The sequence below is a fragment of the Miscanthus floridulus genome, unplaced genomic scaffold (assembly GCF_019320115.1).
Source record: "Miscanthus floridulus cultivar M001 unplaced genomic scaffold, ASM1932011v1 fs_350_1_2, whole genome shotgun sequence".
Classification (NCBI taxonomy): domain Eukaryota; kingdom Viridiplantae; phylum Streptophyta; class Magnoliopsida; order Poales; family Poaceae; genus Miscanthus; species Miscanthus floridulus.
Window position 1 is genome coordinate 8,416 of NW_027096623.1, and position 16,944 is coordinate 25,359.

The 16,944-nt window shown below is 44.3% G+C and overlaps 1 protein-coding gene across 1 annotated transcript; it reads right to left on the bottom strand.

The window, feature by feature from the left end:
* Positions 1-1,415: 1,415 nt before the first annotated feature.
* Positions 1,416-12,138, bottom strand: LOC136531433 (glycine-rich protein DOT1-like). Its single transcript, XM_066524092.1, has 2 exons — positions 11,975-12,138; positions 1,416-1,779 (listed from the first exon to the last, which is right to left on the bottom strand). The coding sequence occupies exons 1-2, from the start codon at positions 12,136-12,138 to the stop codon at positions 1,416-1,418; spliced, it is 528 nt and encodes a 175-aa protein (XP_066380189.1).
* Positions 12,139-16,944: the final 4,806 nt, after the last annotated feature.

Below are 16,944 nucleotides of genomic sequence, written 5' to 3' on the forward strand. Positions count from 1 at the left end.
ACGATGAGATGCTGCTATTCACAGACTTTCCTAAGAAGATCAGTGTTGTGGAAAAGAACCTCCCCAAAGACATAATGCCATGGGAACAAAAATATGTCAAAGGGAAAGTCGTTACAGCGGGCTAGCTAGTTGTTGAACGTGGAGTGTTTGTGTAAGTGTGTGTTTGTAAGACTTCATTTATGCATGCGTGTGAGACTATATATTTATGTACGTGTGTAAGACTACATATTTTTGTATGTGTATGAGACTATATTTTATGCATGTGTGTGAGACTACCATTTGCAATATCTAGATGACTCTATTTGAACATCCACTTTATTACTACAAAATTTCATTTGTCAAAGTTTGAGCACTTCAAATTTTCAAATTTAAAAAAATGACAAGTTCAAACGAGATTTTCAACCACTAAATGTTTTTGAGCTGAAAAAGTGATGAATACCAAAGTTGTATAACTCATCAAGATCTATAACTTTTATTTTGATCATTTCTTTATCTGACAAAGTGATAGTAAACATTGTTCACAAATCAACATGTTTCTCGTATAGTTCATGAAACTATGAGTCATGTGAATTTATGAACAATGTTTACTAATACTTTGTCACATGAAAAAGTGACCAAAATAAAAGTTGTAGATAGTGAGGAGTTCAACAACTTTTTTGTTCACGACTTTTATTGTTGAAATCATTTAAGGTTTCAAAATCTTGTTTGAAGTTGCCATTTAGTGAAATTCAAAATTTGAACTATTCAAATTTTGTCAAATGAAAATATGATCAAAATAAAAGTTGTACATATTGATGAGTTCTACAACTTTGGTATTCATGAGTTTTTCATGTGAAATCATTTACTCTTTCAAAATATTGTTTCAAGTTGAAATTATTTGAATTTCAAAATTTGAATCGTTCAAACAAAGTCACATGACAAGATGACCAAAATAAAAGTTGTAAATGTTGATGAGTTATACAACTTTTATGTTTACAACATTTTCATTTTATTTCATTTAACATCATAAAATTGTATTCGAAGTTTTAAAATTCAAATTTTTAATTTTTGTTTTTTTGTTTTCTATATTGTTTTGACTACAATTGTTTATATATATATTTCTTTATATATAGAATAATAAAAAATATTATATTTGTGTATATACACAAATTTTTTATATTACTTTGTGTTTTTATGATATAAAAAATATAGAATTTATAATTTAAAAAAAAATATTTGTAGGGGCGACTGGATCAGGAACCGCTCCTACAAATGCATTTGTAGGGGCGGCTGGATCAGGAACCGCCCCTACAAATGGTACCAAGTATAAATAGGAGGGAAGCGCACGGGAGTCATCGTCTGAGCGCTGTCTTCTTCCTCCGACGCCGTCAGGCTGCCTAGGGTTTCCGCCGCCGGTCCCGTGCCCGCCGACACCCTCACCCGGTCCCCGGCGCCCGCCCCCGCGCGCCGACCCCCGGCGCCCTCCCCCGCGCGTCGACCCCCGGCGTCCCGCGCCTGGCCCTCGGCGCCCTCCCCCGCGCGCCGACCCCCGGCGTCTCGCGCCCGGCCCTCGGCGCCCTCCCCCGCACGCCGACACCCGCACCCGGTCCCCGGCGCCCGCCGCTGCGCGCCGACCGCCGGCGTCCCGCGCCCGGCCCCCGGTGTCCTCCCCCGCGTGCCGACCCCCGGCGACCCGCGCCCGGCCCCCGGCGCCCGCCCCCGCACGCCGACGACCCGTGCCCGGCCCTCGGCTCAGGTTTGTTCTGTCCCTTGAACCTTCTTCTTGTCTTCAGTTCCTTGCTATATTTTTTCACTGTCATGTGAAAAAATGTGGGTATCACTGATTCTTATATAGGGCAACACTTATCAGTCCTACGTTAGTCCTTCCAAAAGCAGCTTAAAATTCTTCCTGTGCTTAAAAGTCTTTGAAGGCTTCATCCATGCCATCTCATTTATATAGGAATATGATATATTGCAAAGTTGACCTTGATGTGCTATGCATACATTTTTGGTGCTCGGGCTCTGCTACCTTGATTACTTTGCTTCCACTGGTGCAGTTCAGTACATGTCTCTAGCACACTTATGGTATTCAATCAGTTAGTGGATTACCTGGAATTTAATCACAAACATATCCAAGGGCTAGTGGTCTGTACTTGTATGACACATGGTCAGTTTGTTGGTTTCCAGGTCACTTCTCTGTCATGATGCATCTATAGGACTATTGGTGGGTTTTTAGTCGTATCATTGAATTGATCTCAGCTTTTGTTCCAAAAAGTAAATTGCTGCCGCATGTCCTATGTTGAAAGAGATTTCCTAATTTTTACTGTCTTTGAAGTATGCTAGTTTACTAGTTAATGGTGCTCTAGCAAGTCTGCAGTAATTTTGTGTTTCTGTTGATCACCCAAACTTGGTTTGCTTGGTTTTGTACTTGTATTTGATCCGAATCATGTTATTTATGAGCACGAGAATGGTCAGACACTATAGGAAGACATGGTCTTTCTAGATTAAGTGTGTGGAAAGCTTAAAGTTGCAGTGCATTTGTTTCATGTCCCTTTTGCGTCTTCTTTTTGTTTTTTGAAAATAGAAATAATTAGCCTATCTAACTGAGTAGTGGATGTTAGAGCTTGAAAAGAAGCCTTTTCTCCCCCTGTAGGCCTGTACTGAACTACTGACGAACTGAGTATGGTTGTGAACCTGCTACTGTTAGTAAACCTCATCAGTATATTCATGTTGGGCATCAGGCCCAATATGACAAGTACTGTAGAAAGAGACCTAGAGTTTTCGACCCGTCATGGATAGCAGGACTTCTTAGTACCACTTCACTCATAACTAGAAGAGTTACAGCAGTGAAAGCAAAAGCAACATCACAGTAAAAAAAGAGCTTTCATGACAAACGTGAACACAGTTAAAAACAATGGCGCACAAGTTGCACAAGCAATTAAGAAACCATAGAAAACTCACAGTTTTGCATAATTAAACAATCGAAACAACCCACAAGGCACGATCAGGGCAGACGCCGATGTCGTGGACATGGAGGAGCCAGCGGTGCTGCCTGCTGCTGCTGCTGACACAGCGGTGAAGCCAGGCACCACCGAGATGGAGCTCACCTCACCACCGAAGCCGACGACCGCCTGGCTGCAAAGTTTCTAGCTGGTGTTAAAAAAGGGGGCACAGCAGAGCAGAAGCAAAGCAGTCAGATAGATTTTGAAATCTCAAAGCCTTGCTAACCTATTTGCATAATTATTGGTAATTTGCACAATTACTTGGCTTATCGGCTTACCGATAGTACTAGTAAGTCTATTCATGCATTGGTACTGAAAGTAACTATGCTAAGTGTCTGTAGTGTTGTGTCAGTACTATTAAATTTCTAAAAACTGGATAGTGGTCATTTCAGCTAAGTGTCAGTGCTCATTTCAGTTAAGTTTCAGTGCTCATTTTAGTTAATTTTCAGTGCTCATTTCAGTTCAGTTTTAGTGCTCATTTCAGTTCAGTTTTAGTGCTCATTTCAGTTCAGTTTTAGTGCTCATTTCAGTTTCAATTTCAGTGCTATTTTCTGAATGTGAACTACTTGATGCTGTGATCTACCTAATGTTGTGATCTACCTGGTACCTGAATGCTGCTGGCTGGCTGTAATCGGGCTTGCTGGCTGCTGGCTGCTGGCTCCTACTACTACTCTACTTATTAGGCAGTATCAGGCTGAGATCGGCCACTATAAGAAATTAATTGTGTTGGTTGTAATGTGCTTGCTGGCTACTGGCTGCTGGCTGGTACCAGTGGCTGCTGGCTGCTGGTTGGTCTCCTACAACTCCTATTACTACTACTCGCTACTCCTACTACTACTCTACTACTATACTCTCCTCTACTCCACTCTACTCCTCTCCTCTCCTAAGCAGCTTTTGCTACTTCTACTACTACTCTACTACTTCCCTAATACTACTGTTTACTACTTCTACTTCTGTCTTCTATCAACTACTGGCTGCTGGCTGGTCTCCTACAACTCCTATTACTACTACTTGCTACTCCTACTACTACTCTACTACTATACTCTCCTCTACTCCACTCTACTCCTCTCCTCTCCTAAACAGCTTTTGCTACTTCTACTACTACTCTACTACTTCCCTAATACTACTGTTTACTACTTCTACTTCTATCTTCTATCAACTACTGGCTGCTGGCTGCTGGCTGGTCTCCTACAACTCCTATTACTACTACTTGCTACTCCTACTACTACTATACTCTCCTCTACTCTACTCTACTCCTCTCCTCTCCTAAGCAGCTTTTGCTACTTCTACTACTACTCTACTACTTCCCTAATACTACTGTTTACTACTTCTACTTCTGTCTTCTATCAACTACTGGCTGCTGGCTGCTGGCTGGTCTCCTACAACTCCTATTACTACTACTTGCTACTCCTACTACTACTCTACTACTATACTCTCCTCTACTCCACTCTACTCATCTCCTCTCCTAAGCAGCTTTTGCTACTTCTACTACTACTCTACTACTTCCCTAATACTACTGTTTACTACTTCTACTTCTGTCTTCTATCAACTACTTGTACTTCTGTCAACTAATTCTACTACTTCCCTACTACTACTATCTACTACTTTTGATTGTCCAATCTGCCTATTAGGTTCAGAAGATATTAAGCATATGATGTTCATGTGTGATCGAGCAAAGTCAGTATGGCAGCTGTTGCTTTTTTGAGAAGCAGCACCTGCTTTTTTTTTTGCCAAATCTCCCCTCTCCTCTATTTTTGCCGCCTTTCCTATCCTCTATGTTTGGGAAGCAGCAACTGCTTTTTTTTACACCTTTTCCTCTCTATGTTTGTTAATCAGCTGTTGCTTTTTTTTTGCCAAATCTCCCCTCTCCTCTCCTCTCCTTTGTTTTGCCGATGATGAAATTGTCCAAGTCCATACATTATATGGAATATGAGCTGATGATCAAGAACTTGTGAGGAACTTGGCATCATTAGCAGCCGCCCCTACATTACCTTCTCCTCTCTTCTCTGTTATGATGCCTTGATGCTCCAAGTTCAAGATCAGATGATGATTGACATGTTTCTGAGGCCTCTACCACTGCTACTTCTCGTTTTTTATATTGTTGTTTTATAGGACTACTTTGGTTTATAGACCTTTTTGATTTCTTATACCTTCTCGCGTACCTAAAGCACACTTTCTTGCATCTTTTAGAACAAAGCGCGAAATAATGTCGCGGACAACAGACAGTGCAGCTCGATGCCCTGAGCATGATGAGCAGCCAACCCTTGAGGAGCAAGCACTAGAGGACCAGCTTACTCAGGAACAGTTCGATAACGAGGTAGAAAAGGATCTAGAAGTGATGCTTACTCAGGAGGAGTGTGACGAGGAGGAAGGCCCCGAAGGAGAGGCTGCTGAAGGCAAAGAAGAAGAGGATGATGAGTCAGAAGAGGGATATGAAAGTCCCGAGGATCCTTTCCCACCTGAAGCAAGAAGGAGGCCAACGGAGGAAGATTTGGACAAGGATTTTGACCCGAACGAGGAGGTAGGGAAGAAGCCTTAGCATGTAAATTTTGCTAAAGCTTTGGCTGTGTTACCTCTGCTAACACTTTGACCTGTCCTATATACAGGTCCCTCCTGAAACTCAAAAAAGACGATGTCGACGTCTGCGACATCTCGCTGGACAAGACGGAGTAGAGGAAAGGAGAGCAGAGGCAACAACCACAGAGACGGATCACGATGGCTCTGCTCAACAAACTCAAGACACAACCACGACTACCAAGCCTAAGAGGAAACGAGGGGATAGAAAAGGAAATCTATATCCAGATAAGGCTTGCTATGTGATAACGGAGGTTGGGCCAGTAGGGGAGATCCTTGAGCCGAAGGAATTAAGAGGACGATTCCGTAATGCGATCGGGGCCCTAGTAAGAGATAAATTGAACCCAGCAATCCCTAACTGGAAAGAGGTACCAGAGAACATAAAGAATGCACTATGGGATAGGCATCTAAAGGTCAATTTTAGATTTCCGGAGGGTAAGCACGAATTGGTAAAAAAAATGCTATCAGGGTGATGGGAGAGTCATTTCGACGTTGGAGGTCGGAGCTCAACACGAAGTATATCCAAAAGGGGTTAACTCCCTTCAACGAGTTCGGCAAAATAACTCCTAGTCAATGGGAGGAGCTCGTGGCTCAGAAGACTTCAGCGGAGGCATTAGAGCTCAGTGCCCGTAACACCGAGCTAGCGAAGAGGAACAAACACCACCATCATCTAGGCCCCGGTGGCTACTATGCCAAGGAAGAGCAATTTAGGAAGATGGATGAAGAGGCCGCAGCTGCTGGGAATATCGATGTGACGAACTTGAAGGTACGCTCAAGGAACTGGATATATGCGAGGAGTACAGAACCATCCGGCAATAATCTTAAGTTTGATAAGCCGGAGACCCAAGAGGCGGTATCAAGGATACTGAAATATGCTGAAGACAAAGAGACGGGCTCATTCAATCCTTCCAGAGAGAGGGACGAGCTTAGCCTTGGCTTGGGAAACAAGGAGCACACAGGCCGTACCAGGGGGCTAGGGAAAAGGATGACCTAGAAGCAAGGATTCGAAGAGGACAGGCACATATACAAGAAACATGGCCGAGACTAGGAGACTAGTCTTGAGCTCCAAGTGAAGGCTCTAGTTGCGAAGGCGCTGGAGGAGCAAGGAATGTCTACGGAGCCACGTATATTAGTGACGCCGCCGGGAGAACTGGCATTAGTTGGTAGCCCTCCGAAAGTTCCTAGCAGCCAAGGTTCCACTATAGCCACAACCCCAGTCGATCTCATACGGGAACCTACTAGTTGCACCTTGGTGTTTCTCAGCGGCCGGCAGAACACTGTGATGGAGGTGGCAACGGGTGTGGCACATCCTCCCGGTGGCTTACACCACAATAATAAGATACCGTCGGAATACACTAGGGTCGAGGTGCATACAGTGAAGTCCGAGTTCATGCAGTGGAGGATAGACTACGCAACTCCCGAGGGGCTGGTGTTACTCGGAGACGTTATGGGGCAGTTCATCCTCTTGCACAAACGAGACATTATATTGACTGCTTCTTCGCCGCCTCTCCCTCTCCCAAATTTGGAGCGAGTTGTTGAGGACGGGGAGATATTTTCACCGTCTCATGACCCCCACATTCCTGAGATGCCACATTCTTCCCCGCCTCCTATCGAGCATGTGCCTGATGAGATGCCACAACCTTCTCCAGCTCGTACCGGGCAAGTGCATCATGAGATGCCACAGTCTTCTCAACAAGCACAACCGATACATGAACAACGAGTGTCTCCTGAAGAAGGTGATGCACAAGAAGATGAGGACGTGCCTGAATGGGAACTCCGAAAGAAGATTCCAATCAACATAAGGCCAGTTTATGTTCCGATCAAAGACGTCTCGTCGGTGTCCAAGTGGTATTCCCATGATCAGTTCAAGCCTGAAAACCAAGTTAAAAAAGTCCCATCACGGGGTTCTGAGGAGGCCGTCAGTAGCAAACTCCACCAAATCGCAAAGCAGTATCCAAATGTTGATGCCATCGAATGGTCAAAGGATTGCCCGAAAAAATATGAAAGAGGCAAGCCCTTCCTACCAAACCGGGACATCCAGCGCCTACCACTTTGAATGAGAAGGTTCCATGATTGGTACTTGCGTGTTCTCCCAACGAGCATAGATATCATACAAGCATGCTTTCCCACCGGCACATTTGGAAGCCCAGCCGGGAAAATTGTCTTTGACTTCAATGACATGCACACATGCTTTCACCTGGAAGACATGGAGATGAATCTAATTCGCACGTGGTGCCTGTAAGTCCTTGTCCTCCCGATATGATATGAATGTAATCTTTGAATTATGTTGTAACTAACCCATGCCGTGATTTGTAGAATGCAAGTGCACATTGTCAAACAAATGCCAAGTGTGAAAGCCGGGTATGTAGACCCTCAAGCTATAGCCCAAACAAATTTTAATTACCCTAAACGGTGGACACTGGATGCCAAAGAGCTAGCAGCTGCAAAGACTCTTCGGGAGAAAGAGCGCATCCGTAGTGCGAAGCTAAGGGAAGAGTCCCTTAAGGTTGCGGCATACATTTCCTTGGCTTTCAAAAATCTCCAACACCACTCTACTATATGGCTACCATACAACTTTGAGTAAGCTCAACTCTATACTTAAAGCTTTGTTCGATATATTTCATTCGATGCAAAAGGGCTTATCTAGTTCTATGATTAAATCCATGCAGCAACCACTGGATTTGTATAGCCGTCGATGTCGGGAGGAGCATGGCATGGGTCTTTGATTCATTAGATAAGGACACGGTGACATACAAAGACTTCATATCGATTCTCAAGACGTATACATATCGACAATCCTCATTAGCTTATATGTTTGTATACATACTTGTAACGTTCACTTTTGGATACTAACAAGTTGTATTTGCTAAAATAATTCGAACAGGGCATTTAGGTTCTATGTCACTAATCATCATGGAAGGCATGATCCAGCAAGGAAGGAAAAGCTGGCTATAAAAACACTATGTGCGGTAAGTGTAACTTACTTCTTCAGTACTCCGTTACATGGCTGTCAAAAGCATTACTAAACATTTTCATATGCAAAACACACAGTGCCCTAAGCAGAAGCCTGGGAGTGTACATTGTGGATACTATATATGTTCTATGATGGGTAACACCGGTGCCTACAGGAGACACCCCTTAAGGGTAAGTTTGAACCTCTTCACCCATAGTATAAAAACTTCGTAAATGGTATGAAATACTAAATCGAAACTTGTTTTCTTGTAGTGGAGAGAAGAGAAAGGAATGAAAAGAGACCCATACAAGGATGACCAACTCTTAGAGCTCGTCGGCGACCTTTGCAACTTCATATTGGACCAGATTGTACACGTCAGAGGCGCCTACCATGACCGAGAGTCTGAGTTAGGTACAAATCCTCAGTACCAACACCTTCGTGAGACAGAAAGGCTAGCTCTAGAACGTTGATAACAATGTGTATGGAATTTGTATATTTAATGATGGATTGTATATATTCATGTGAATTGGACTTGTAATTGTAGTTTATAGAATACTCTTATGTTTGTAGTCGCGGTCGCGGGGTGTTCGACAACGCGAACGCTGGTCACGGGGCGTTCGGCAACGCGAACGCGGTTCGGAACGTTGGTTGTGGGACGTTCGGCAAAGCGATTTTGAATTGAAAAAGCGATTTTTTTTTGCGGGAAAACGTACTGTAGGGGCGGTTCTAGATTGAACCGCCCCTACAAATACCCGTTGGTAGGGGCGGCTGGTACTACAGCCGCCCCTACAAATCGATTTGTAGGGGCGGCTGTTGTTTCCAGCCGCCCTACAAATTGATTTTTAGGGGCGGCTGGTAATAAGAGCCGCCCCTACAAATCACCCCTACAAATGCATGATTTGTAGAGACCCTTGCGTAGGGGCGGCTGGGTAAACCGCTCCTACAAATGGTCTACAACCGCCCCTACAAATGCTTTTTGACGTAGTGTGTTCCGCCTTCACTACGATAGACGCATCCATGCATTATTCAGTCGTGTACCGCCAGGCAATATTCTTAGTTCATCGCTACATGCTTATGCGTATGTACATCCAGCATCCAGCCTCTAGAAAGCCAGAAGGGCATCGCGCTTGCCGAGGTCAAACGGCTTGTCGATCATGAGTTCTATTGTGTCCGTAGGGTTGGGCATTGGGTTAACCGACCAATCGGTTCAGTTCCTTAGTTTTTTACCAAATTTGGTTAGTAGAAAACTGAGAACCGATGGCTCAGATAACTAGGAAGCGAGGAATTTCGGTCTCGGTAGTTTGGTTCAGTTTCGGTTAGAACTAAACTAACCGAGCCATCGTTTACAGCAACGAAATAGAAGGAAAAAAAGGGAAAATAGAAGAAAAAAAAACATGGCACTTTAGATCTGGCCCTCCTTAACCCACGCCGGCCGCACAACTGCTCGCCGCTGGAGAGGGCCGCCATCGCCGCCCAATGCACTGTAAGCCACCGCCACCGCCGCTCACGCCCACTAGGAAGGCCGCCGACACCATGCGCGCCCGCTGGAGTTCCGCTGCTCGGGCCCGCTGGAAGGCCGATGCAGCCCCAGGCCACAGGCGAATCAATGGAGGAGAGGGAGCCGGGATGGCCAGGGGGTGTTCGCTCTGAGCTGGCGCTGCCGCTGATGCTGTGAAGCCTCCATCCCTCGTGATGTCGACCACTGCTTGACAGTCCGACTGCACCATGAAGTTTCTGCAGCCAATATGATTCACCAAGTTCAATCCTTCCTTCACTGCATAAGCTTCTACCATTGGAACAACCGCAGGCAAAAAACTCATTGATGCAGCGACGACTATTTGTTGGCCTTCTAGTTAGAAGACCTCATATATTGGTTCTTTCGGTTAACCAAGTCCAGAGCTAAACTAGCCATAATTATTTTGGTTAGTATGAATCCAGAACCGATTTTTTTTTTTGGTTCCGGATATTTTGGTACGGTCTCTACACTACCGGAAATAGTATAATTGCCGAGTGCCTAAGGGTTTGCCAAGTGTATTCCATCGGACACTCGACAAATATCCTATTTACCGAGTGTTTTGAATTCAACACTCGGCAAACAGATAGCACTTAGCAAAATCGAACTTTGCTGAGTGCCTAATAAAAAACACTCGGCAAACTACAACGAAACACTCGGCAAACACGGACACTCGGCAAAGTATAGGCACGTGCGCTGGGCGTGCGGCGGCCATGTGACGGCCGTTGGGTGCGCCGCCCTGCCGTTAGAACAGTGTCGAGACACTCGGCAAAGACAAGGTTTGCCGAATGTTTTTTATTGACACTCGGCAAAATAATGTTATTGCCGAGTGTTTTTTATTGGCACTCGGCAAAATAATAATTTTTTTCCTCTCCTGCCCTTCAAACTTTTTCTACTCTCCACATACAACATGTGGTACTACATGTTAAAATTTGGTATATTTATCGATTTGTTTCCTATATTTAATTAATTTATTGCATTTAGAGGAATTTTTTGGTTTAAGTCAAATTTGAACCGCAAGTGATTCAAATAATGGAATAAATTGAGTGGAGAAATCATATTCATGTTATTGAGTCCATTTTGGGGTCTTACTCGGGAAACGAAAAGAAATTTCGAACATTTTATTAAGGAAACACGACCACGAACGTGTGGCCGAATGGCTTTTAAATTCTAAAAAAGCAAACAAAGTCTGAAAATGACGAGATTTGTCAAGATCTCCTGATATCATACGTGGAGACTGTGGAAAAAATTGAGAAGGTTTCGCACAATTTGTCACGTACGACGCTTACAAACCGAAGCATCTCCGAAGAAGAATCGTAGCGTTGAAAAGGATCCGGTAAGATTTGGAGTCAAAGTGACGGTCGAACTGGGGTTTGACTTTAAAACTTTTTGCATAGGCAATAGACAACATAGATTGGTTCACGCCAAATTTTGGTAATTTTCCGGATCCGTTTGATAATTTTAATTTATTAACAGTAATTATAGAATTTTAATTGATATAAATTGAATTTGAGCTATAACTGCATGAAATAATGGATTAATATTCGTAGAAAAATCAAATATGCATTGTTGAGTGAATTTGATAAGGTATTTTCAAATTACATCGTAACAAATTTAGTAAAACACGTTACGAAGAAGGAGGGTGGGTGGGCACGAAATATCAATTTATTTTGTCGAGTGTTAACTGTACGACACTCGGCAAACAATATAGTTGTCGAGTGTCATATAGTGGATACTCGGCAATATACCCAAGCCGGCCCCACTTACCAGTACCGTACCGGTTGGAAATTGAAAAAAAAACAATGCCGAGTGCCCGCAATCTGGCACTCGGCATACCTTTACTTTGCCGAGTGCGAAATCACGGGCACTCGACAAAGCCCTTTGGTTTTTACCCTATCCGGCCGCACACTTACTCACACACAATCACACACTCACCCGCACACACACGCACACCGTGCCGCGCCGCCGGACCGCTCTCCGCGCTGCCGGACCGCCACCCCCCACCCCGCGCTACCGGACCGCCCTCCGCCGCCGGGCCGCCACCCTCCGCCGCCGGCCGGCCGCCCCCCGCCGCCGGGCCCCCGCCTTCCCGTGCCGCTGCCGCCGACCCCCGCCATCCCGGCGCGACGCTCCTCCCGCCACCACACATCGGCCTGGCCACCTGGCGTCCCTGCCTCCCAGCGTCCTCCCCCGCCTCCCTGCTCTTTCTGGTATGGTTGTGTAGCTTACATATTATTTATGCTGTCATAAATATAAAAACAACCTACTTCTAATTGGTTTATTCAAGGCCAGTGAATTTATGTGAACATATATAGAATGGGATGGGAAGAAATATATAATCGGGCAGCTTTATTTTGAGTAGGAAAATTGTTCACAAATAGTCAACACACTGCTGCCGGAACATGTGCATAACTGTAAACCCAAGCTAAGTCACTTTAGAAATACATCAACCCGTAAGTGGCACTGTTATATAATGGGTATGTTTGGGTCACATTGACAAGCATGCATTATGGGTTGTTAGAGACATGGAGGCATGTATGAACCACCTTACTACAATCATGTTGATCTAATTTATTTGTTAAATACTTGTTTGATGGGGGTATTTGTTAAATATTAGTTGGCTGTGTGCCACTTGACATTGGTAAACTACTGCTCAAAGAGCAGTTAGTCTTATTTATGTAAGTTGAGAAGAAAGGTTGTTACACAAAGAGTTGCAATACATCTTATACCATCTTTGAAATATATTTACATGAAAGTGCTATGTTCTTTGCTTTGTTTCACAATAATATAAATGAGATGCTATAAATTTTCTGACTTTTCTATAATAGCTTTAGTTGGAGTAGGGTGCTACAGTTGCTAATACTTTGCACAATAGGCTAGGAATGGGATCTGTATTTCATTACATGTGTTCTATATCTGTTCAGATGCAAGTATTAATTAGGGACATTATCTACCTGTTAAGTATGTGTTGTTGCAATGGGTTATCATTTCCTTTGAATTTGTAAGCTTGCAAGTTTATTTTTTCAATGGTATAAGTTTGATAGTCCCACAGTTAAAAATCAGAGCTAAAACTCACCCTGCTCGCTACAACTGTTTGATATATAGTAGCTACAATCGATATTAGTTATTTGTTTCCAGCCACAGCTGCAGCTACAACATAAAAAGCTGCCGCAAGTAGGGCCTTTGTCCCTTGTTGTCATTTGGAGGACCAGACGATACTTCAATATCAGTCATATAAGTTAACTATTACTGTCTCCATTTTAAATTATAAGACGTTTTGATTTTTCTAGATACATAATTTTTACTACGCACTTAGATATACACTATGTCTAGATACATAGTTAAACAATGTATCTAAAAAAATCAAAACGTCTCATAATTTGGAGACTTTCCATGCCAATGATTGCCATTCTTTTAATGATCTCGCTATACACTTACTGACCCGATGCATTTGGCTCTTTATTATCTTCAACTTGTAGGTTTTTGCTGCCGCTACCTACCCCGCCCTGCCGCCTGGTTCCGCCTTGCCCTCCCGCCACCCCACAACTTGCTGTCGTTTTGCAAGGTATAAGATGTGTATGTGGTTGTCGGCCATCGTGTCGTTTGTTGCCGAGTGTATGTGGTTGTCGGCCATCGTGCCGTTTTATTTGTTGCAGGTTTTGGAAACCTCCCCGTGCAGGGGAGGTGCTGCCGAAATTTAGATTTGACACTATTATGTTACTTTTATTGCAGGAGAGGCTATTGCAACGTCCTCGACTCGTCACTTTGCAGGAGAGCAAGGCGAGGCATAAAAGACACTTCTTTCCGTATCATGTTCGTATATCACGTAACCTAGCTAGGCGTCTCCCATTCGAAAGAGATACGGTTTTAAATATGCAGATCTTTGCATATCTATAACCGTATCTGTTTCTAATTGTCCATGTTTTTTGGACAGCCCGAGGATGTGTAGATGCGGTTAGTTTCCATGCTCTACTCCGATCCGTGATAGAGTTTCGGCAGCATCTCCCTGTTGTTCTCCGGATACACAATCTCCCTTCTAGGACGTGTATTTGGAGAACAACGGGGATGTGCTGCCGAAATTCTATCTCGGATAGGAGTAGAGCATGGAAACTAACCCCATCTACACATCCTCGGGTGGGATTAGGACCTATCTTCACCTATTAGATAGTATAGGAACGTGTAGATGCAACATGATTTTTTATATTACCCGTTGATATGCTAGAGGATGGATGACCGTGAGTGGATGTACACGGGCCGCTCTAGTCAGACTTCGCTGACCGATGAATGGATTGACAAGACCGATGCTTTCTTGGAACGGGCATTTGCAAGGGTTAAAGGAGCCAGTGTCACTTGGTGTCCCTGCAGCAAATGTGCAAACATGCGTCAGCAAACCAAGGTGGTCATGGGTAAACATCTTTGCAAGAATGGATTTACGGCAGACTATACCAGGTGGATCTACCATGGTGAAGCCGATCATGGGAGAGACAAGGTCGTGAGACAACGCATCGAGGAATATGATGATGATGCTGGGGTAGGAGACATGTTAAATGACTATCATGAAGCACACTTTGATGAAGGACGTAGGGAGGAGGAGCCAGAGGCTACTGCAAAGGTGTATTACGACATGTTGTCTGTGGCACAGCAACCCCTTCACGGGCATTCCAAGGTTTCTCAACTGGATGCCATTGCATGCCTAATGGCAGTGAGTCTCAATTTAGCTTGAGTTGAGACGCCTTCGATGTTATGCTGACAGTTGTTGGCAGCCTGCTCTCGGATGGTCACATCTTGCCAAAGAGCATGTATGAGGCATAGAAACTCCTTCGTGCACTTAAGATGCCATACGAGCAGATACATGCTTGTCCGAAGGGATGCATCTTATTTAGGAAAGAGTATGCGAAAGAAAAGTATTATGTGAAGTGCGAATCATCTAGGTTCCTAGAGGTAGACTCTGGTGATGGTCAGAAGAGGCAGCTCGCAATCCCCGTGAAGATCCTACGGTACCTTCCTTTCATACTGAGGATCCAACGGCTTTACATGACTGAGGAATCTGCGAAACAAATGACGTGGCACAAAAACGGACATCGATAGAATCCTGAGAAGATGGTACACCCATCTGATGGTGAAGCCTAGACAAGGTTTGATGTGATTCATCGTGAGAAAGCTCTAGAGGCTCGTAATGTACGTGTTGCGCTGGCAACAGATGGGTTCAATCCTTATGGAATGGCGGCTACCCCGTACACCTATTGGCCCATGTTCGTTATCCCCCTCAATCTCCCCCCTGGCGTCCTCTTTCAACGATAGAACATATTCTTGTTGTTGATAATTCTAGAACACCCGAGGAATAATATGAGTGTGTACATGGAGCCTCTGATTGATGATTTGGTCTGTGCTTGGGAGGAAGGGGTATGGACATACGACCGAGCTACAAAGACAAACTTTAAAATGCATGTTTGGTACCAGTACTCCCTGCATGACTTGTCGGCATATGGGATTTTTTGCTGCTAGTGTGTTCACAGGAGGTTCCCATGCCCAGTATGCAAGGCTTCTCTAAAGTTCATTTGGTTGACAAAGGGTGGCAAGTATTCTTCGTTCGACAAACATTGGCAATTCCTCCCTCCTGACCATCCATTCAGACTAGACATCAAGAACTTTATGAAAGATGTCGTAGTTAAAGACCCTGCACCATAGATGATGATAGGAGCCACGGTTCGTGCTTAGTTAGACACTCTCGAGGTCAATAAACAAGAAGGTGGTTTTGTGGGATATGGCGAGCAACATGCCTAGACTCAGAAGTCGTGCTTGTGGAACCTCCCCTATTTTGATGATCTTCTTCTTCCACATAACATTGATGTAATGCACACTAAAAAGAATATCGCCGAGGCAATTTTTGGTACAATCATGGACATTCCTGATAAGACAAAGGATAACGTTAAGGCTAGAGTGGATCAAGCGAGGTTATGCGATAGACCAAAGCTGGACATGGTGCCTCCCAGAGCCGGCAAGTCGTGGAGAAAGCCTAAGGCTGATTTTGTCCTGATGAGGGCCCAAAGGAGGGAGGTACTAGAATGGTTCTAAACGTTAATGTTCCCTGATGGGTATGCAGTGAATCTGAAGAGGGGAGTGAACTTAGCTACTATGCGAATCAATGGGCTCAAGAGTCATGATTACCACATATGGTTTGAGCGCCTACTTCCGGTGATGGTTCGAGGCTATGTCCCTGAGCATGTCTGGCAGGTGCTAGTGGAGTTGAGCAATTTCTTCCGCCAGCTTTGTGCCAAGGAGTTATCTCATACCATGGTTGTAGAAATGGAAAGAATGGCGCCGGTGTTGCTCTGTAAGTTGGAGAAGATTTTTCCACCCGGCTTCTTCAATCCGATGCAGCATATGATTCTGCACCTCCCATATGAAGCACGAATGGGGGGCCTGTGCAGGGCCGTTGGTGCTATTCAATTGAGAGATGCCAAAAGGTTCTTTGAACTAAATGTAAAAATAAATGCAAAATTGAAGCATCCATTGTAGAGGCATACATTCTGGAGGAGGTGTCAAACTTCATAACAAAATACTATGCTGACAACCTTCCTAGCGTGCATAATCCACCCCCTCGTTACAATGCCGGCAAAGATGAATAGAGCATTAGCATTTTCCGAGGGCAACTCGAAAGTACAAGTGGTGCGACCCACAAGACCTTGAAACATGAAGAGTGGCGCACTATCATGCTATATGTGTTGACCAACCTATCCGAAGTGGAGCCGTACATGCTGTAAGTTCTCAACAAACTTGTTCTCAAGTAGTCACTATTCTATGTCCAACTCCCATGTTTCTCGTTGGTACAGGGAATTTCATCGTCAATTCTGGTGTGAATCAAGGGAACCTACCTCGTAGGAAGTTGAGACCCTTCTCAGAGAGGGTGCGGGAAATGGAAT